Source organism: Papilio xuthus, unplaced genomic scaffold (assembly GCF_000836235.2).
Source record: "Papilio xuthus unplaced genomic scaffold, Pxut_1.1 DF826945.1, whole genome shotgun sequence".
Lineage (NCBI taxonomy): Eukaryota > Metazoa > Arthropoda > Insecta > Lepidoptera > Papilionidae > Papilio > Papilio xuthus.
Genome location: NW_013531704.1, coordinates 1,453,199 through 1,477,517, shown reverse-complemented (window position 1 = coordinate 1,477,517; position 24,319 = coordinate 1,453,199). Strand labels below are relative to the sequence as shown.

At 31.2% G+C, this 24,319-nt stretch overlaps 1 protein-coding gene across 1 annotated transcript; it reads right to left on the bottom strand.

The window, feature by feature from the left end:
• Nucleotides 1-4,954: 4,954 nt before the first annotated feature.
• Nucleotides 4,955-7,420, bottom strand: LOC106121134 (prolactin-releasing peptide receptor-like). The gene is made up of 3 exons (XM_013316642.1): nucleotides 7,337-7,420; nucleotides 5,323-6,760; nucleotides 4,955-5,062 (listed from the first exon to the last, which is right to left on the bottom strand). Exon 2 carries the CDS (start codon nucleotides 6,661-6,663, stop codon nucleotides 5,338-5,340), a length of 1,326 nt encoding a protein of 441 aa, XP_013172096.1. The 5' UTR covers nucleotides 6,664-6,760; nucleotides 7,337-7,420; the 3' UTR covers nucleotides 4,955-5,062; nucleotides 5,323-5,337.
• Nucleotides 7,421-24,319: the final 16,899 nt, after the last annotated feature.

The following is a 24,319-nucleotide window of genomic DNA, read 5'->3' as shown; positions in this document are numbered from 1 at the left end:
GTACAACACAATGAAAGGTGCACCTTTGTAGAGATTCTAATATAAGAGCTTTAGAGAATATATATCATAAAAGTATAAAGCTTTTGCTTTGTTAGAAGATTACGTGGACCATAAAATAATATACAGACAAAATTAACTTAAAAATTTTACATTTTTTTCTCATTTAATTATTTCTTTATCACAAAAAATATATCTATGTACTTCGTTACTAATAAAGTGTTTGTGATTTTTTAATTTTCGGTTAAAGTTAACGTCTGTGAAAAAAAATGAAATTACACTTCAAATTTTCTATGTATAATTTTCTCTGTTTCTGAAAAGCAAACTTAACCACTTTTTATCTAGACTTGAAACAAGTCTTTTTTAAATGAACATTACTCCAGGCAGTTTCATTTTGTTGATTTAAGAATTGTGCTTGCTTTATAATAAATGTTAATATTTGAATTCTAAATGCCAATCCATTAAAATGATTAAAGTACACATTGACTGTTGAATCATAAACAGGAATGTCGTTTACAATATTTATCAACTTCGCTTACAATATTCTCGTACTATATTTGCTAAACATTCGTTAAACGAAATAATTAAATTTGTTTAAGTTCACGTTATCAATGATTTTTATTTCAACGTCGACTTTTACTGTTTTAAGAAGACGCGGCAGTGCCAACTCGTACGCAAAACCAGCTGAAAAAAGTGATTTTCGAAGTGGCTTTGTTAATTTAACTTCCAAAAAAGTAAAGCTAGGAACTTTTTGATTCAAAATACGGAAAAGAAGTGTGTGAATAAATTTCATATACACATTTGTAGGTCAAGAAAAAAGAAACAGAATAGTACATTGTAAAATAGTAGTTCTTTTTAAAAAAGCTTTCTTTTTCTGAACAAAAGTTTGAGAACAACATGCGCATTGTGTATTGTATGAAAGTGCAAAATTATTTGTTTCATCGTACCAACAGCAGCTACTCGTAAAGTTAAGAGAGCGAAATGTGGTTACACGTTAATTAACTCTCGCTCGATTCAAAAACAATGTAAGCAAAAAACAATGATATTTCACTTTGTTTATAAAACCAGATGCCTACTTTAAAAATAAAAAAGCTTCATTAAACGCCATTGAAATTCATATTATTGATATGATAAAAAAACACTAGGTTATTAGAAAAACCAAAAACATTATAATTCCTGTTAAATTTCGAAGAATACGATTTAAAAATAACAAATATTCCTACAGTCACTATTGAATTTAAATTAAATGTTTAACAATTTAAAACTACAAGCCGCATCTGTTTCGTAGCTGCGTGCTACGACGTCGTAGCAATATCCCTGTTCAGCAATCCTATTAATATTATAGCGAGATTTTAGTTTAATCTTTTAATGAAACCTCTTTGATCCTCTGCAGCTCTTACGAGTCTTTGTTACAATGTAAACAAGGTAGAAAGGACAAAGGTAATCCACTAGTTGTGGACGATTTGCATATTGATTGCTTGTTCCATCACTTGTGTCTTTGTTGTAATCCAATTACTCGAAACGTCTTTCTTTATCAATAAACAAGATCTTTTACTAGCAGTTTTATATACTGAGGTAGGTCACACAATTGTAGGTCACATACTTTAACCTATGGTTATCTATTCGCTGTTTTTACTTATATTTGTCTAAATTAATTTAATGACATTATTTTCTAGAAATACTCAAACACACAATTGAATAAACAATATATTGGAAAACATAATTCACAGTATAAATTTGAATTTTTTAAAAAACATCTCTTCAATTACAAACAGTAACACGTACAGTCAGCGTCATATAGATCGTCACAGACAAGATATGCAAATATATAGGTACACCAAAAGTATTCAATTATATCGGTACAACAAAAGTCCTCAAAATAATAGATACATTCACCCTGCTCAAAAACATCGGTACATACACAGCGTCAAATATATGAGTACATGCAAGATGCTCATAAATATCGTAGCAGCCACAGCGTCATAAGTAACGAAGCAGTCAAGGTGCGCAAAAATATCGGTACATTTGACAAAATTGAACTCTATCTCTATATACTTGTGATACAATTTGGAATAAACTACTTCTGTTACATTCATTTGACAATTTGCATCAAACCATTTTTCAAAATTTACTAAAAGTGTTCGACGCGGATGACAGATATTATGTAGATAAAACCAACATCAAATTTAAGTTTGTCATCATATATGCTAGTTTGGTCTCGTGGCCTTACCGTTCGCCGTCGTTGGTACGTAAGGTCGGCGGTTCAAATCCCAAGCCACAATTTTTTTTTTTGATATTTAAACTTTTTAATTTTAATATCGAAGCACATGTAATTAAATTCTATCGCCGTAGTTGCCTTGGACTAATGAGTACTTTTCTATTTCAAACAAAAATGAAGGAGATAAAGCGATGCTATTGGCATGTAATTTGTTTATTACTCATGTTTGTTAAGCTTGTACCGGTAAAAATAACACTTTTACTTTTACCTTTTACTGATACTGATTGTATTTAAGAAACAAAGAAAAAAAACTGAATGTCAATATCCAAACTACATCAAATTTTTGGTCGATTGCATTAAACATTCCAGTGTGCGTGGGCGCGCACACATGTGTAGATAACACTTGTACGTATAGTTTCCGCGCGTACCATTCTTAAAACCCGCAAAGACAATCCACGCTCCGCCCACTCACTTCACCCGCGATGGTCTGACCTAATTGTTGTTAACTTTATTTAAATTTCTTTCTACCCGACAGCGAAAATTATAAAAAAAAAATTGTCGAGCAAAATTTTACATTACCAAATTTTTACTGGTTATGAAAAAATAACCCCGTGATTGATAAAATGAAAAAATAACCCCGTGATTGATAAAATGAAAAAAAAAGTAGCCTGGGATTCGAACCGGTAAACTTACATATTACGGCAAACATACTAGAATACTGCGCCAAACTAGTATTATATATATTGTGACAAGGCAAAATTTGATATTAGTTAATACGTATCTGTCATATTCGGCGTGACAAACTTTTATATTTAAGCGTTATGGCAGGAGAAAAAAAAAATTTTGGGTTGCCCAGTAAGTTCGTGCCGCTTTATAAGGAAAATTGAAACCCTGTTCTCTTAAATTTTTGGAAATGTTTTTAAATTATATTGGTACGACTCTATACCTAAAACGTCTTTTATTATTGGATAAAATTTTAAAAATTAGTTTTTATCTCAACCAATGAAATGAATTTATTCACAATATAGAAATATTTGTGACGTTTGATAATGGTGGAAATCCGAAAATGAATCCACTTCAGCTACAGTCTATTGTAAGCTTTATATCGAAAATCAGAACGAACTTTCCGGACAACCTATAATGTTAATACAAAGTGTCAAATGAATGTAACAGAAGTAGTTTATTCCAAATTGTATCACAAGTATATAGAGATAGAGTTCAATTTTGTCAAATGTACCGATATTTTTGCGCACCTTGACTGCTTCGTTACTTATGACGCTGTGGCTGCTACGATATTTATGAGCATCTTGCATGTACTCATATATTTGACGCTGTGTATGTACCGATGTATTTGAGCAGGGTGAATGTATCTATTATTTTGAGGACTTTTGTTGTACCGATATAATTGAATACTTTTGGTGTACCTATATATTTGCATATCTTGTCTGTGACGATCTATATGACGCTGACTGTACAATCGAAAAAAACTACAGTGGGACACATCGACATTGATTATATTCCTATTATTACTTTTACTTATTGCTTAACATTGACTTAAATAAGTCTAATTCTTTTTACTAATTATTAAAATGAAATTATTGCATTTTAATGATAATTTTCATCAAATTATTACATTTTAATGAAAAGTTTCATAAAATTATTACATTTTAACGAAAAGTTTCATCAAATTATTACATTTTAATGAAAAATTAAATTGAAAGTTATTAAAATTTAATAAAAGAATTTTTAGATTGAAAATGTAACAAACAACATTATTAATAATTATAAGTTATAAAAATATTAACACAGATATGTTGGATTTTCATTAAAATATACTTAATCTTATTAATTTTGTTAACCATATTGATTCTATTTGTTAATATGTTCTGTTCCCATTAACTTTCTCTCTATTTGTCTGTCCATTTCTATTTATTTAGAGTTAAATATGATTTTGTATTGTGCGCGCTGGATTAACGTTATAAAGTTAAGCTTATTTATATGTAGTTCAATAAATGCTTAAAAAATTAAATATAAAACATAAATAATTAATAATTATCGGAGGTAGAAAATTATTATTTTAGTATAATAAAAATTTCTCTTAGAGCTAATTTTAAGACAGTATAATACCATTAAGTTGCTCTTCAAAACATCTCCCATAGTTTTTCATAATAAGAAAAAAAATTCAATTGATAAAAAATCTTGGTATACTAAACCACTAATCTAAATCCATAATATACTAAAATGCTCTAGGAGAAAATTCATAAGACCTTAAACATTAATTTGGGAGTCCTATAGAATAATTTAGTAATATTCGGTACGAAATAATTGCTTATAGTGACTTATAATTAGATAAAGATGTATAACTTCCATTGTTAAATTACAGTCACATAAAAATAATCTTTTTTTACAATAATAAAATAGTTAACATAATTATGAATAAATATAATTGAATTTTACAATAATCTTATTTTAATTTCTTGTTTAATAATTAATCATTAAAATAATATAAATTAAAATCCAATAAAAATCATGTCTTTTTTTTTTAAATATCAAAATGTGTTCACATGACAAGGATTTTTTTAGGATTTTTTGTCAGTGGTAGTGACCAGTAGTAAACACTAAAGAACGTCTAATTGTGCTTCAAACATCTATTAATAGTGTTTTATATTTACTTAATTACATACATCTAACTAGGGGTAATAAAAATTCATAAGCGTATTGAAAAATTCTGTGGTTAGTAAACCAGTAGCATAGGAGTTGCTACCAATAAAAATACATAATCCAAAAATATTAGGTATTCTTCAAACATTATTTTATGTTTCGATTTGAACTTGTCTATGGCTGGACCTGAAAAAAAAATATAATAAAAACAATTAAAGTAACATCAAATTAAACATTCAATTAAAATAAAATCAAATTTCAATTCTTTTGAGCACTTTTTAAAGATCAGTTTTTAAAAACAAAATAGTTTTTATTAATATTTCATTTGCAAACAACTAAATTTATATAATAAAAGTTCTTTGAATTTTTATGATAAAAAATTAAAGATATTCACAATAAAGTTTAAAAGCCATGTACATCAAAGAAAAATTAAAAAGAATCCTCACCGGCGACATCAACCGTTAGAACTGACTTTGTGACGGTGATCCATCGAATGACTCCTCATTAATTAGCCTTAATTTCACCGACTCCCTCCTCAGGTTATAACTAGTGGATATATGGCAGTGCTTCACGTCCACCGTAAGAAGATCCTCGTTCAGTTCCACACCACTCTTTTCCACATCTGCTGCGGCACTTGGTTTCCTCTTGTGTCTGAACGACGCGGGTCTTGTAGAACTGGAGAGGTAGCTATCAGTCGTCGTATTCGTACCATTAAACGTTTTCTCTGAAGGACCAACTCCCAGCTGTTCCATCTGTATGTTGCCCCTGAATTGTGCCGAAGTATCTATGCAGGGAATCAACTGCTTAAACTCCTTACGAAAGTTCTCATTCATCCAAGCGTAGATGAACGGATTGTAACATGTCGAAGACATTGCGATCACGTGACCAATGAAGAAGATTAAAAAGTAATACTTGAGGTGAATAGCGTAGATGTAGTAATCGTTGCAAAGATTAATAACATTCAGTGGGAGCCAAGACAGACCGAAGATTGTCACCATAGCTATCAACATTTGGTTAGTTCTACGTTTTCTGTTTTTATCAAATTCCTCTTTACGCGTATTCTTACTGACTGCCTTTGCTTTAGCTCTATCATTCAACTTGAAGCTAACGCAAGTATAACAAAATGCTATCACTATAAATGGTAAGACAAATTGTAATATTGACGTCACGGATCCAAATACACGTCGCAGTTTCTCCGTTGGCCAAGTCTCTTCACAAAATCTTCCGATATCCAAATCATAGTATGTCATATATATCGCGTAAGGCATAGTCACGGTGATAGCGAAGGTCCATATCATAATAATTACAGTGATACAAGTTTCAACTTTCATTCTAGGTCTAAACGGATAAATTATTACAAAAAATCTGTCAATAGCAATAGACATCAAAGTCAAAGTGGATATGTATACGCTACAACCCTGTGCGAAAGGCATTACGTGGCATAAAAGTGAACCCCAATTCCACGATCCGCGAAACGAATAAAGGGGCGTAAAAGGAACTGCGAATATACACAGTAAAATGTCTGAAAGTGCTAAATTAGTGATGAATAAGTTTGTTACAGTCTGCATTGCTTTGTTCCGTAAAACAACGAAACAGACTAGTAGGTTACCTAGGAGACCGAGTACAAAAATGATCGTGTAAATAACACAGAATACTCCTTGTATAAATTTGTTGTCTATAATATTCTCGTAGCCATTCGTTTCGAGGTTGGAGGTGATATTTCTTGAAGTGACATTATTGAGTTGGGTGTTGTTCGCGGCAGTAAAACTTAAAATTCTGTCGTTCATCGTTCTCGATCGAGGCGCCGTTCGTAATAGCGAACAATAACTTTTAAGTCTGTCAATTTTACGAGCTTTGACGGTGGCTCAAAATTTAATGTTGGACCTGTAACAAATATAAATTAAGTTTTAACGACTTTATTTTGTATATTTACTGTCTTATTTGCCACTAAAAGAGTATCGTTAACACATTTTTAACCCAACATATTTACAATAAATCCATCATATACAATTAATTTAATGACATGCAATAATTAAACAATTAACAGTAAATAATACTCTTAAAATTTTATAGTAAAATATTTCGATATATTTACAAAGATAAATAAATATAAAATAAATGATAATAAAAAAAATCTTTAGTATGCTCAAACCCATTATTTGAATACCAATACATATTTTATGTATAAAGTCAGCACACTAATCAAAATATTCTACGATATGTGTATCGTGCACATTTTCTTAACATAACTTCTACGTCTTAGTTTCAATGGAACGCAATACTAAATAATATTAATATTTCGAATTAATTTTCATTAAAAATCTGTATCACAAATGTATAGAACCTCAAACTGATTGAATAAAAATAATACAAGAAATCCGAACTCAAGAAACAAAACTCAACCAAATTTTTTGAGGTTATAAATGTCGCTAATAAATAATTTCACGTTTAATCACTCACCTACATGTTTCAGCGTTTAATTAACACGCACAGATACTAAAACCAATATTAACTAACCGGTGACATGTTAGTAATCTGTAATCGATGCAAATTTTTTATTTATTTTCAGTGGCACGAGTCGAGTCGTGACATGCGCGGTTTTGACTGGGGCATGCGCTCTAGCTTGTTCAACCCCGGAGATTCGCAGGTAACAACTTTCGACGAATATTCCATACCAATATCCGTAATATCGTTTCAGGGTTTGACTTCTATCGGCTTTGTAGGCTCAATGTTCGAGTTTCTTTTGTTTCTTTGCTAGCTATGAGCGCGGAAAGAATCTATGTTTTTTGTTACTATTGTGTGTAGAGACTATTATTTTCAAATTGTATGAACAGAAATTTTTAATAATATTTAATTTTAAAATCAGAGAGATAACTACAGACCACACGCAGTGGCATATCACGTTTAAGCTGCAACCTTACCAATATTATAAATGCGAAAGTTTAGATGGATCAATGGATGTTTGTTTGTACAGATCTCGATGAAATTTGGCATACATATAGAACATAGTCTAGTAATATTTTTTATAACGCGCGGACGGCGTTGCGGGCGACCGCTAGTAAATAAGTAAATACCAAAAATATTGTTTACCAAGATCAATTGTCTCTTAGCCAACATATTTTTTAAATAATTACCTTAATCAGAGACAAACTTTAAAGGATCATATTGCTTATCATCAGTTGTAACAGAGGTAAAAAAATTATAATGTAAAAAACCTGATGACCTTTTAAAATCGACAACCCTAAACAGAATGAACGGAAGTGGCACCAACACCCCGATAAAACTATCTTCCGATGGAACATTGCTTTGCTCTATATGTGAAATGCATCTATAGACAAAATATACATTTCTATGAGGTCACCAAAAATGTTATGAAATAAAAATTTGGATACATTGATGAATCCATAAGCTACTTTTGGAATAATAGAGAAATAATACATAAGAAAGATCGCATAATTATTTAAGCTTTCGTGAGACATTATACTAAACTGATATAAAAACGGCTAAACACTCACGTATATTCGTCCGGTGGCGGCACCGACTAGTTTCGAGCCCAACGGTGGCCCTTCATCAGGATGAGTGGTCACTCAAGTGAGCGACGGGCCGCGTCCGCGAAATAATACCAGTACCACTCTTCCTGATGAAGGGCCACCGTTGGGCTCGAAACTAGTCGGTGATATACGTGAGTGTTTAGCCGTTTTTATATCAGTTTAAGATCGCATAACTTGACCTAGATTATATATTTCAATATCTTTTTCTCATTAAAAGATTTCTATAAACTGCTAAATAACAAGCTTTACTGTCGTACTCAGAGTCACTGTGTGTGAGTTTGTTTATAAGATTTTAATTTTGCCAATATGAAGTAAATTTTCACTCTGTTATTTCTTCTCGCGTGTCTCCATCTTATGTAAGTTGCGGTTAACGTAGTATTTTAACATTACTCAAATGATAGTTAACGGTTGCACAATTAAGGCCCTTTGCCTTAATATCTTAATGGACCATTCCCATTAAATAGTCGACCCGGGGCTCGTTTAAAGTTCTCTCAACTAAAATGCTTCTCATTCAATACTTCAATTATGTATGTTTGTGCATAAACTGAATTGTTTTTATTTATGTTGTAAGTAATTGGAGAAATTGACAATTATAATGTTCTTTTTTAATATTTGCAACACTTTTTAAAGCCATATTTTTGAATCAAAGCAATAACATACTGTTTTAAGAATAAGTCAGGAAAGGTGGAGGCAGATGATAACTATGAGTTATTATTAAGACTGTGATTCAAATAAACTATATAATAAAACTAAACCAAACTAAACAAAAAAATCGACAATAAATAGCTACGCTCGCAGATCAGGATACCCGAGAGGCTGACGACATGTCCTCGTTGAATGGCCAGGCTCAACCTTTGTCCGAAATGCATGCCAGCCCTTGGATCCCCTAAGGCGTCGATGAGCTGTGCGGAAGCACCCCAAGGCCCCAAGGTCTCCACGGCGCAAATACATATATACGGCTCTCCCAAGGCCGCATATTTACGCCTTTTAGTCTTAGTTTAACTTTTATTATATTCAATAACACAAAAAATAGTCTGTGATTTGATAAAAATATTTCCGTTTAATAAAGTAAAATCATAAATTCATTAGCAATGAAGTCTTGGCATTTTAGAAACGCTATAGTACATTACACTGGGAGATATAACGGAGCGCTTAAAAAACAATTTGCGCCTATAAAAATGTCCGACGTCTACATTTAAAAGAAAATGAGATGAAATCTGCATGAGATCATGGTAGCTTAGTGCATCTCGGTATTGGTTAAATGATTAAACATTTTAATAAAAAAACATTCTGATAAAAAGAAACACAGCCTAACGATCTTTCTGACGACTCTGGGTACTCGTTTTCAGGTTATAAATTTTAATCATCTCATAGTTTCTATTCTTTTATATTGATTCTTACGACTGCACTACGGTTTTCAACTTTATCTTTTTATTTGTATAAGAACATTAGTGAGGTTTATTAACACAAACGTAAATATTACCCTTAATGGATATGTTATGTCAAATGTTTTAGTTTTAATTACACAGGGCTTGTTTGCACAAATTTTCGTGAATTACCTTGGATTTTCGAGACTAAAATCTCTGTATAAAACATATACTTACTTACTCCGCTGGCGCATCGACCCAAAAGTCTTGGCCTCCGACACAAGAGATCATCTTCTCTTTTGTCGGTTTCGTAATTCGTATAAAACATATAGATATAACAATATGTTTTAAACGATGATTTTGTCCTCAGAAATACACGGTTAGTCGCAAATACAACATTGATTTACAGACCATTTTTTTGACATAGAGAATTTGTTTTAATTTTTGTTATTAGTTGTTAAAGGAGGTTACATGTTAACTGACATTAATGATAAAAAAAGGTTTTTTTTTGTTTTTGTCCGATTGACCGGAGAATAATGTTTTGCGTGATATTATATGTTTGTAGAAGTTTACTGTATATTTGTATGTCTATTCGATTGAAGCCCCTTTATATCCTTAACGGCTTTCAATTTTGGTGTCATTCGACACTTGCATATAAAGACGATTGAGCTTGAGCTTTTTATTATGTATTAGATTTTATAATTGTTTATTATTTTTGTTTATATTAACTTTAAAATACCATAGCACTAAATCAACAATTTCAAAATACATTTCTAGGTGCGATATAAATTATTTAGGTATTTCATGAAATTTATGTTCCTATTATTATGTATATTATGTTCCTTTGGAAGCTCAGAGATAGAGTACATAATTTCCCGAGGGAAATAATGACGTCATAACATTTACCATTGTATAACAACAGAATTGTAAGTTTAAGATTACATAACAGGTATTAAGAGAAAAATACTAAACATATAATTTAAAAAACTCTTTCAGATTTACAAAAAAAAATCTCCAAGACTTAACTATGACATTAGTCTTAATTAAAGTTGACTAGTTGTTGGCAATCTTTTTGAGAAAAATATTCTCATTTTCGGTTCAAATAAATCTTACTAATATTATACATTTGTATGTTTGGATGGATGGATGTTTGTTTCAAGGTATCTAAAGAACGACTGTATGGATGTCGCTGAAACTCGGCATAGATATAGAACATAATGTGGATAGGTTAATAAATAAGTTTTTTTAAAACTGTGCAGACGGACTCGTAGGAGACAACTAGTACACTTATAAATCTTTATACTACAAAAGCTAAGTTCTTTATGTTTTTTGGAAAAGTATTGCTTAAAACTTCCTAGTAGTAGAGAAAAAACATACAACTCTCGACTCTTATCTTAGGTAAAACAACGATATATTATATTTTATTGTGATATAAGTGAAAGTTATGGTCGTTAACTTGTATAGGGTAAGCCTTATGTGCTATAAATAAATACATAAATATATATTAGGAGCACAAACATTGCTACTTGTAAATATTTACATTATTGTACATCTTGTTCACTTTTTATTGGGATTTTTGTTCATTAGTTGACTACTATAATATAAAATTACAAATACAGATAACATATAGAAAATCTTTATTAATTATGTACTAAAATAACTTGTCGACTCGACTTGCTTTTATTTTATTTTATAATACTTAAATCGTAAAAAAATTGTAAATGAGAATGTTTGGATAGATGGATGTTTGTTGAAAGTATCTCTAGAATGGCTGCATGGATCTCGCTGAAATTTGGCTTATATGTAGACCAATTTTTGTTGGCTTTTTTTATCATGTGCGGGCAGATTCGCGGGAGACAGCTAGTTATGTAAATGCAAGCAAAAAGTCAAATCAAATCTTCAAAACCCTACCATTGTTTCATAACAAAATCCATTGGTTTAGAACCACATAAGAGACAAAAATAAAAACATTAATTTTCATATACTAGATAGATAAACTCGTATTTTTTATACCTATATTTTAGCTTAATTAGCTATCGTACCAATTAGGACCAAGACCATCTGTGTAATAGAAAAAAATCATTACGAAAAATATTTTTCTTCTTCAAATTATTAAGACGTTGACGAAAAGTTATGGAACCGAATTAAGCACACAATAATGTTAGGGAATATTAAATTTAATATTCAGAAGCCTATTTGTAATTACTCTTTCAAATATGAGGAAAGCCTCACGAACAAAATTTAATTTCAATACTAATTTTCTTCTTCAAAGGAGATCCCTTCAAGGAGATTACTGGATTTACTCTCTACTGTATATCATTTTTCGGGACTTTGCTTCGTTATAAGCCATTTGTAATCTATGACAAACAAAAAATGAATTCCATTCGCAATGTATACACCTTTATTTGATAAACAAAGTTTTGATTGCTTACTTAATTTTGGAATTAAACAATTTACCAAAGAAAAGTATAATTTTTGAAAATTACGTTATGATTCCTTACAGAGTACTCTATTAGTCTTATTTTTTTATGATTTAATATTAAAAGTTAACTAGTTTCATTTTTTTAAATTAAATAATCACTTCTTTGTATACTAACTTCTCCACTAAATCTATTTTCAACAATCGTTCAGTAACAGTGGGTTTCTGAGACAAAAATCCTCATTTAAAACTATGTTATCTATATTTTGTCAAAGATGTCAGGGATGACGATATGTCTACAGACACTTCGTACTCAGAAACCAAAGTTACTAGAAAAATTCTTCTATCAGCGGGTATTTTATTTCTACATATCCATTCGGAACTGGGTCGGATTGTAGTTTGAAATAAAATTCACACTTACAATATTACTCTGTACTCTAGAAATACTTTACGAGCCATAAATCTTATAAAGCGCTGTCGTATACATTCCATCTTTATATTTCTCTCTTGAAGTATGGACGAAAAGTTCTTTTAATAAAGAACTAAGTATCATATCATCATCAGCTTACTATACGTCCCCACCGAGGGACTCGGAGCCTACCCTAAGTTAGGAACCGATTAGGTCATAGTAAACCACGCTGGCCCAGTGCGGGTTGATTGACTGCACACATATCTTTGAATATCTTCTCAGATATGTGCAGGTTGCATCACGATGTTTTCCTTCACCGTAAGAACGTCTGATAAATATACATACATATGTAAATCAAAAATCGACAAATACATTGGTACATGGCGGGATTCGAACCCAGGACCTGCAGATTACAAGTCAAGTACTTAAACCCCTGAGTCACCGACGCTCCGAAGAACTAAGTATATGAAATGTTAAGTCTTTGTAAGCATTGTTAATGTTTATAGTAACATGCTTGTCTATGACTTATCTCGACCAAAAGTAACATAAAAAGGCTGATTTTAAATCAGATGCCTCGCTGTCTAGACTGCAAATTGAATTCAAACGTGAATAAATTTAATAATGAAGTCATATCAATAACCAATCAGTACCATCGCATATTATATTATTTCTTTTAGCTAACTTCAAATTAGGGTTGTAAGGGAACTTCGTCTTCGCCTCCGCAACTGCGAAACTTTCGCGTGAAACCGTATCACCTCTGATGTTTTAGATTCACAGAGCGAGACGTATGAAAATTACTATTTTAATTTTATTAGAAAATCACAATCTTTTTACTTTCTTAGTAATTTTTTTCAACTTCAAACTTCGTTAACCCGTCCGCAAGCCGAGACGCAAAAATAACATATTACATTACTAAAACCCACTATAGGAATAAATTTTTCCAATTAAATAGTCCTAAATTTGGTGACATAAAAATTTAAAACATTTACTGTCTGTCGCCTAAATTTTTTTTATAAAAGAAGGAGGCAAACGTGCAGCGGACATCAGCAATTCCAGAAGAACGCAGATGCGTCGCCAGCCTTAAGTATAACCTATATAACAGCAACGTTAGTTCCATATATAATATTTAATACGTGACAATGACTACGTACAAGGTTTTTCAATCACGGACGTCCCTAAAACCCACAAACTCATACTTCCGAAGTAGAGCATGCCTTATGATAGATAATGATAACGCGACCTAAAATGTAATATATGCAGAATCACGTTAAGGCGCCTCATACGAACGAAGAAAATTCTCATTGTCTTTTAAAAATGGTATATACAATGTAAATAATTGTGAATCATACGGAAGTACTTTGTGACAAAATTATTATTAAAATAAACAGATATTGAGATTAACAATCTTACTAATATTTAAATGCGTATGTTTAGATTGATAGATGAATGGATGTTTCTTTAAAGATATCACCACAACAGATTCACCGATCTCGGTGAAATTTGACATACATATCTGTAGAACAAAACCTGGAAGAACACATAGGTTACTAATTAAGTTTTTTTTATTTATACCGCGAGAATGGAGTTGTGGGCGACAGATAATTACTAATATTTTGTTGATCAATGGAACACTTTGTTGGATTTGAAAAAAATTATAAAAGATATCCTGGCTTTTTGGGAAGGAAATGAGACTTGACTCAATGAAGGTGGCCGTCCTCGTGTCCCAATAATATTAATATCTACAAATATTATTTAAAATATACACTAAAACAATAGAATGAATATCTTCTAAGGTCAGTTATTAATTAAAAAATCTTGTTCATTTCAAGTAAGCAAAGAAAAATAAACTCTAAAAGCACCGCATTTGTAAAAACGTCGATTGTGAGTGACCGGCCAAGTGAATGCTAAATTTTCCATTGAATTACATTTCACTGAATAAAATGTGCACAACGAAAATAAATTGCAGCATTTTAGCGTTCTGCCTCGTTTATTGTGCGACTAATTTGAATAGTACTTTTAACTTAATTGGATCGGCTCAATTACACAATAATTTATAAAACAATATTTTCATGTGAAACGTGATTATAATTGTTTTTATTTTAAGGAAATCGTAGAATATAGTAGTTTGAAATGCATTATCACGGATTTTGGCAAAATAAACGCTTTTTACTCGATCTTTTAAGTAATTATTAATAAGTAGAAGTTTTTACTTTTAACTCCCTCCTAAATCATTATTATTTGTGTTGAAAATAAATACTTAAATAGTAATATTTACCCAAAATAATATTTCGAACAAAATAACGAATAGTAAACATACATCTCTTTATTACAATAAAGAAACAAAGTGAAAGTTAAAATAACAAACATTAAAATAAAGATATTAGGTTTCCTTTGTATTTCTTTAATACGAAAATCGGATTTTCTCCACCAAAACAAACGCATAACCTTAAAAGACTGGACGGAGTAAGAGATAAAAGCCTCCATACAAAAGAGATTACTCATTTTTATGTTAATATTAAATATTAAACTTTGCCGTAGGTTTCTACTGCCGAAGCTTAAGTATAAAACATAAAAGTATCCATGGTTCTTTTAAGAGACTTTTCTATAAATGTTTAGACAGTGGAAACTCAAGGATAAAGAAAACATTTTTCATTTGACTTGTTTACTATAAGGTTTCTTAGAATTAATTATTTCGAGCTATTGAATTTCTCATATTACTGTCAATTAAAACGCTAAATATCAGGACTTTAACCTGATATCAAAACAATGATCTTTGTTAATTCTATTTAAAATATTTGACTTGTTTATTTTCCTTAAAGCACTAGGCACATAACAATTAGTATAATCAAATTAAATAATTTCTTTCGAAGCTATGAAATATATAATATTTTCTGCCATAACTAACAACATTTACAAGGACAAATCTAATTTCTTATTTATATGATAAATACCAACATTATAAATGCGAATGTTGAGATCTCAAGACATCTCCGGAACGGCTGAATGGATCATTAAGAAATTTGACGTAGGTACATATAGAACATAGTCTGATGGCATACACAGGCTACTAATAATTTTTTATTTCCGCGCAGACGGAGTGACGGGCGATAACTAGTTAGTTTATAGGACTATATTTTCACACACTTCCTTTCATTTTACCCTTTTAACATCACGTGATTCTTTTTTTCACTTGAACAAATTCAGTATAGACAGTAATTGTTTGGTCAGACTGAGCAGAAAAAAAATATTATAGACGTACGAAAAAAGGAATTTAGTAGCGAAAATCCTCAGAATGGTTGACCTCAACTATCCTGTGTTTAATCAGACGGATAGAACACAGACAGACCGTCCGTCACGCTTTGCTGAGCCGTCTGTGATCTTTGTTAGTGCGTACATTTCATTAAAAGATAAAAGTCATTTGATCTCTACACATCACATCTTGCTCTCTATTCTCTGAATGTTTCATTAAATTAATACAAATGAATATACAAATTCTCTTATAATTTGACGACAGAACGTTCGCAAGGATTGATGCTAAAATTGCAGAAGATTCCTACGTAAAGGATCGTCGAGACAATGACGCTTCTAGAAATTCTTTATATATAGTGGTGCCAATTCATAGAGAGGCGTAATTCCAACGTTTTTTATCAATAATGATGACAACGCTGATATCTTACTAATATTATAAATGCGAATGTTTAGATGAATGGATGAATGAATCTCCGGAACGGCTAAACGGATCTCGATGAAGTTTGGCGTTGATGTAGAACATAGTCCGGATAAACACATAGGCTATTAATTAAGTTTGTTTTAAATTCAACTATGATGAAGTCGCGGGCGACAGCTAGCTTAGCAGTAGGTAGCTAAAGAATAGTAAGTAATTAATAACTAAGACTCAATTTGCTACATATTTTTCTTGAATAGAACTAAGTACAACAATTCAAAGTAAGATACGACTTGGGGACCTTCAAGAAGCGAGCATACCATTTCCTTAAACGCCGGCAACGAATCTGCAGTTCATCTGGTGTTGCAGATGTCCATGAGTATCGTTGATCACCTCGGTGTTCCTGCCGCTTGTTTGCCCCCTTTTCTTATTAAAAAAAAACTAAGGCTCAGTTACCTCCATATTTTTCTTGAATATAACTAAGTAAAGAAAAAAATAAAGCGAAAAATGAAATAGAATATATCATTTTGATCCTAGTTATTTATTTGAATATTTGTACAATAGGTACTTTGCATATTCCTATACTCAATAAAAGCAATACTTTCTTTACGACAGTAATTTGTCTGATAAACTACGCTCACTAGCTCACTATATTGAGATTCGAACATTGAAATTGTAAAAGAATAAACACAAATTGATATTGATGTACTGTAATGTCTGAAAGCAAATGTTTCTTTTAGTTCTAGTTTAGTTCTTTACATAAATATAGCTACGCGTATATGAGGTTTGTCTTTTATTTAAAACGTCTCTGTAATGGTTTCTGATACCAAATTCTCCTTTTTAAAAATATATCTGTTTTGTCAAAGAAAATTTACGCGGATATTTTGGTCTCAGAAACAAACAGTTTGCCGACAATTTTTATTTCAATTTTAAGTTTTTATTAAAGTTAGTAATATTATAAAAGAGAATAATTAAATGTATGGATGTTTGTTAGAAGGTAGGTTTTATAGGACGTTTCCACAACGAATCTCGATGAAATTTAGCTAATTGTTTTATTTTTAATCTTTATTTTTTTTGTTTATCGTAAATACACAACAATTTTCGTTTATAAAATGTATTGCAGCGCAATCAAACATGTCATCGGATTTTCATTTCAGTTCCACAAACAAAATAAAATGCAAATTTTCCCCGAGTGCAGTCAGTTGATTGAATTTTACGTTCATCTTTTTTGCGTACATTTTTGTATGAAATATATTCAAACAGTTGTCTGCGATGTTAGCTTTTGTATTCGTTATATTAAAATTTATTTATTCATGCAGTTAGGAGATGAATGCAATGCGACACGGAAATTTTTAGCATAAAGCACAGTTTGACGTATTTTAAATTAATTTAAAATGTATGATGATTTAAAAATCACATTTCTAATTAATTTTATCATATTACAAGAGAAGACTCAATGATGTAAAAAGAACCATCACGTAGTTCACTACTATAAATGCGAAGTTTTATTTATCTAAAAAGAGATATAAAGATTTTATTAAATCATAAGCAAACAAGCTAACTGCCGCCTTAATTCACCGAAACAGCGAAGCAAATACTGCGCATAGACATCCGCAATTGCAGATGCGTAGCCTTCCTTTAATCGACGGATAATAAACTAAATACTACTACTAAATAAATAAAAAATCTAAACTCCGTCCGCATAGATATATAAAAAAGCTATATATTAATATAGATAAGTTAAATAAAAAGCAGCTCTTTAAGGCATAAATTCGAAAAAAAAATAGTATCCTATGTCCGTCTCCTGGCTCTAAGCTACCTCCTCACCAATTTTCAGCCATATCGGAAAAGCCGTTCTTGAGTTATAAATAATGGAACTAACACGACTTTATTTTATATAATAAGATTATATTAGGTTCAAGATAACATTGTAGGTCCGAATAGTTTGATTGCTATTGCCCATACGATTTAATATTAAGGACATTAGAGCAATAATTTCAGGTAGCTGTTACGACCGAAGGTTTAATGGTATAAGTTTAAATTGCTTGTTTAATAATAGTCTTTAATACAATAGCCTTTAAGCCATTATTATGATATATTTTATATAGTTAAATATAAATTTGAAACCATAGAAATCTACTATTATTCTTTCTCTAACGTTATAAAATGCTACGAATATTTATAATTAAAAATGGTGTTACTACTTTTGCTTGAATCATCTTCATCATCAGCTCCCTATACGTCCCCACATAGAGGCTCGGAGTCTACCCTAAGTTAGGATTGATTAGGTCATAGTGAACCACGCTGACCTAATGCGTGTTGGTTAACTTCACACATATCTTTAATTTTCTTCGCAGATATATGCAGATTGCATCACGATATTTTCCTTTACCGTAGAACGTCGGATAAATGTACATATGTAAATCGTAAATCGAAAAACACATTGGTACATGGCGGGATTCGAACCCAGGACTTGCAGAATACAAGTCAAGTGATTTAACCCCTGAGCCACTGGCGCTCCCATTTTGCTTGAATAGTACTATCCATGTAAAAATGAGCACATTTGTGGCTTTGATCTGACAAAAATCATTAGAAAAGTACCGATTGAAAAAAAAATTCAATATTTTTGATAAAATGTTTCTCCATAAAAGCATGTAGCTTTTGGGGAATAGGTGCATACATATTTTTGAAACCAGGCGTACACAACTGTCTCAACCTTTAAATGTAAACATATTCTAACTACTACATACGTCATACTATAAGAAAATTACAAAGTTTGTTATCTCAGACAGTTGAATCATAACAATTTAAACTTTAGCAATCCTATCCATGATTACTGTGAAGCTTAACTCGACCACTATTGTATATTATTTAATAGGTTTTGTTACTCACAAAATAACTGAGCTATTGAACTCTATTTCAACAGACAAACATGTCTATAATATTATTTTAAAGTAAAAGAAAAAAGTTTGAGAGACTCAAAAACTTTTTTTTATCGTGAAGCAGTGAACTAAATGATAACAATATCTTATCATATACATAAAAATGGGAGCATTCTTAATAGTAAAACATTTTATTTTTCTAAAAGAATAAAGTAATAATAGACTTAAGATAATTATACAACATTTGAATATGTACAACTTTAAATGTACAGTTTTTGAACATGTACAATTTTAAATGTACAGGTTTTGAACATGTACAATTTTAAATGTACAGGTTTTGAACATGTACAATTTTACTCTACGAGAAAATTTCGTGTACGTGTAATATTAATCGTATTTTAATTAAAAATTAATTATACCGAGCCGTGTCGCGTTGATGTTCGGTTTGTCGATTATATTTAATTAATGTACAACTCAATTTATACCTAAACATATAAATACCACGCATAAGCTCACAACTTTGACAATCATGTTCAATTATTACAAATATAAAAGTAATAAAAGTATAGAACCAGTTTTATTTTTGTAGATTAGGTCGAGATGAATGTAGTGTGTTAAATAAAATATGATTAAGAAAGGAATAAAGTTTGTTATAACGAAATAAACATATAGAGAATCGGTATAAACATATAAAGATAAAAACTGCACCGACTCTACATGAGTGGAATAAGAATAGGGATTGATATATAAACACGGCTAAACACTCACTTATATTCGTCCGGTGGCGGCACCACCATCGCTCAGTGACCTGAGGGCCGCGTCCGCGAAATAAGACCAGTACCACTAATCCTGATGAAGGGCCCCCGATAGGCTCGAAACTAATCGGTGCCGCCACCGGACGAATATACGTGAGTGTTTAGCCATGTTTATATATCAGTTTAGTATAATGTCTCACGAAAGTTTGAATAAGTTAAGAATAGGGATATTATAAGTACGGAACTTAATACGTAAATATAAATCCTTAAAATTATCAAAAAAAACCTAAATTATAAAGGCTTTTGGATACTCGTTTTAGCAGTGAAAACTTAAGGCAATTGAGAATGTCACTTGCTATGCTAAAATGAAAGTAGTGTATAATCAATTTTAATGAAAAGATTTTTTATCAATTTTTATTTGATCTCCCATCGCTGCGACGGACACGCTTCATAACTTAGATCTGACATTTTACCAATGTTTAATTTTCAGAAAAAGGAAATTACTTTTTTTCTGAAAAGAACTTATTATAAAAATACTATTTATTTAAGTCTTTTAGATAACATTCGCTGTAAATTGACAAAATATATCTATTACTACTTTTAGAAAAAAATGTTAAAATAATTTAAAGCGAATGTCAAGTGTCAGATTGATTAGTGTGGGGACATCAACGTTGATAATAAGGCTAGTGTTGCGCTAGTACACCGGTACAGTGTCGGTTTTCTTCCTAACACAAATCATTAAACAATTAATCCCAACTGAGCCAGTGTGGCTGACTAACGCCTAGTCCCTTAACGTTGGGTAGGCTTGTGGCCATCGGTAAGGTCATGTGCTAGGGCAATGAGCTAATGATAATTATTAATATATTATTTTAAATGAAAAAAGAAGTCCATGAACACGATCCTATCCGATTCGTGTTTGGTCAAGGGTTTATTTGTTGCAACATTGAGTTTTAGATTGATTACTATAGTGATTTGTGGTTTTAGTTTGGGATATACCTGCGTATTCATTTTGTATAGCAAAGGTAAAGGTAACCTTTTGTGAAATGAACGTAACGGTATCCATTGGAATTGCAATTATACGAGAGAGGCTTTGTAACGAAACTCGTGGCGTTCCGACTGTCGACTGTCGACTAGCGCCCTATACGTTTTGTCCCAGATGTTAAATATTCGGACAAGCTTAAACCAAAATCCTCAAAGGAATAATTCGGGAATTTTCTCATACATTCAAATGTAACATCAATTTTAACATTATTAAATTATTTAGAAACGGGATAGAATAAAGCTTGTTGTAAAAATCTACAAATTACTACGTACGTATTTTAAGAAAAAAATAAGTTTGACATAATTTTATGCACGTAAGGAGATAGATTGCAGTTTGCAAACAAAATAAACCAACTTTAAAACGATTAAGCTGTCCATTGTCGTCATAAATGTACGTCTAGGAAGCCATTTCTCTTAAGTTGCTAAAAATCTTTATAAAAGAGTATTTAAAGTTCAGTATTGCTATACGATAGCGCGAGTTGACCCACTTTTAAAATCGTCTATAAAGTTGTTTGAAATTGTGCAACTTGTAGTTAAAGTAGAGTGAGTCATTCAATTTTCTTGTTTTATGTTTATCACCTCTTCTAGTCCATTAAATTAACTCTCTAGACAATTCATCATCAGCTCATTATACGTGCCCACTGAGGGGCTCGGAGTCTACCCTAATTAGGGGTGACTAGGCCATAGTCAACCACGCTAACCAAGTGCGGGTTAGTTGACTTCACACATACCTTTGAATTTCTTCACAGATAGGTGCAGGTTGCTTCACGATGTTTCCTTCACCGTAAGAACGTCGGATAAATGTACATATGTAAATCGAAAAACACATTGCTAAATGGAGTGATTCGAACCCAGGAACTGCAGATTGCAAGTCAAGTGCTTAACCACTGAGCCACTGACGCTACAATATATATAGACAATTATCTAGAAGAAATTTCTTTATGAAATGTTACACATACACATAAAGAAAATAATGATAGATAGAACTAAGTAAAATAAATGCTAAAAGCAATGTATCACACAGGATTTTAGCTACTTCCGAAATAGTACTGAAATTTCACATATCTTGTGACCTTTAAAATATACTGTTATAGTGCAATTTTCATAGTATCTAGTCCAGAGTTGCTCTTACCTTAGTATTCTATCTAATTAAACTAACGTTTAAATAATTAAATATAATAACAGTACCACGGCGTAAAGCAACATCAATTTAAACTTTAGCTATTAAATCTAATGTAAATTAACTTTAGTTTGTCTAACTTTTGTTAGTTTTGTTATACTTCGACAGCGTGACCGAATTGTGTAACCTACACTGAATTTTGTCAAAATATTGATCGTACTATTATGTAATATAATATTTATGTATATTTATAACTAGCTAGTATTAAAATACGTAATTACTAGCCTATGTGTTCTTCCAAATTTCACATTTACATAAATATAAATTTATATCACAATGCAGGACTAAAACCAATTCTACGTATTTCAAACACAAACAAAGCTTTGAACATGAAATTGAAATTTTATTCGAAACATGCGAACGACATGTTTGTTTAAAGCGTTCACATCGACAAACACTTATGCATAACTTTGATTATTGAGGATCGGACTAGGCAAAGAGCCGTTGCGTCATTGCTAATAAATTCTGCAACTTTCCAGAACAGATAGCGAGGTTAAAATGACAATCAATGCACATCATGCTGAGCACAAAATGGTTTAGAATGTATTGTTCGTTATTACCAGACAGAGCGGTATGTGCGCTTGACAGGTCCTGGAAATTAAAATTCAAAGAATCACATCGAAGGTTGCGATTCAACTTTCTGGCAACGTTTGCGAGGAAAACGTTTATCTACATTTTGTTTTCAAACTCTACTCTTCCGTTGGTGATATTTATCTAAAAATTTATTAAATTTCGTATTAGCAAATACAAATTTCTTCTATAAAAGATGAATTTAATATTGTAAATAAGCAGTTTAGTTTTATATATAATAATTATGCCAGACTATTCATTCATCATTTGCAGCTGTCGTACACTACATCAGCCTTCGTTTGTTTTCTATCAAAGACAATAAACGCGAAGAAGCTTGCAACTTGATTTTACTGAGTAGTTCCATAAAAATGTTAGTAAAATTAGTTCCAAAAACCTATAATTAATTTGATGTGATTGAAGTATACACGATAAAATTTACATTGGAAATAATACAACTAGCAATGTTGTAACTCGTTTATACAATAGTTGTTCAATTTCAATTATATTATTGTTATCGTAATGTCAGGGGGAGGAAGTAGGGGGGAGGGGGAGGTATTCGCCTAACTACTACACTGAAATTTCGTAGCATACAAAGAAAAAATTGGACAAGACATCTATAAATAAATGCAATTATTTATTAATATGTAACGAGCCTAAATCCTTGAGACTATTTAATATTAATAATTCAGTAACAAATGTATTAGATAGTTAAGAATTCATTAATTTTCTAACACATTCTACATCGGATTTCCACTTCGGAAATACCCGCAAAAATATACTGTTTCTCTGTCTTTTTCATACAAAATGAGAGAGACAACAACATGTCCAACTGTATTTTTTACATAAATGACTACAGTTTTTATTGTACATTTTACGAGCAACATAATCTGTCATTTGATAAGTCTATATTACTTCCACGAACAAAGGATTTTTTTATTACTTGTCCAGTTAACTTAGGTTACGAATATAAAACACATTAGCCTTTGCGAATAGAAAAAGAAATTATAGTTTATTAATTTGAACACGTCAATTTCACGTAAAGTAATATTAAAGTAGTAATTGCTTGTTTCGTAATTAAATTGATAACATCTTTCATAAAAGCCACGATAGTCACAGGGTCGACCGGAGCTGTAAAAAGCGAGGGGCACCACGGCGCCTGGCCTCACGGGCGCCCATTATCCGGCCCTGGTACTGCGAATAAACTACGTAGTATTAGAGGCGCCTGAATTATTTTTTTCACTCGGGCGCCCAGTATGGTAAATACGACCCTGGATGTCAATTAACATGTATACAATTTCAGATAAGTAAGTGTTCCGGTGTAAGTTATAAGACTAATATTATTTTATATTTTTTATATGACTTTTAGTTTTGTAATTAATTTAACTTTATTATCGTTAATAATAGTGTAAAGTAAATGTAAAAACAACTCCGTAGTAGTTGTAGTTTCCGTAGTTTTATACAACTCCGTAGTTTATTCGTAAGATTAGGAAATTAAAAATAATGTTACGTATTTTTTTTCCAAAATTATTAACGTTTGATTACAATTCTATCGAATATGCTAGAATTCAAAGCTAGAACGTGTGACCTAACAGTAACCATTGGACC

Excerpts from the sequence above, each read along its gene's own strand:
- LOC106121134 (XM_013316642.1), bottom strand. The coding sequence starts at position 6,663 with ATGAACGACAGAATTTTAAGTTTTACTGCCGCGAACAACACCCAACTC.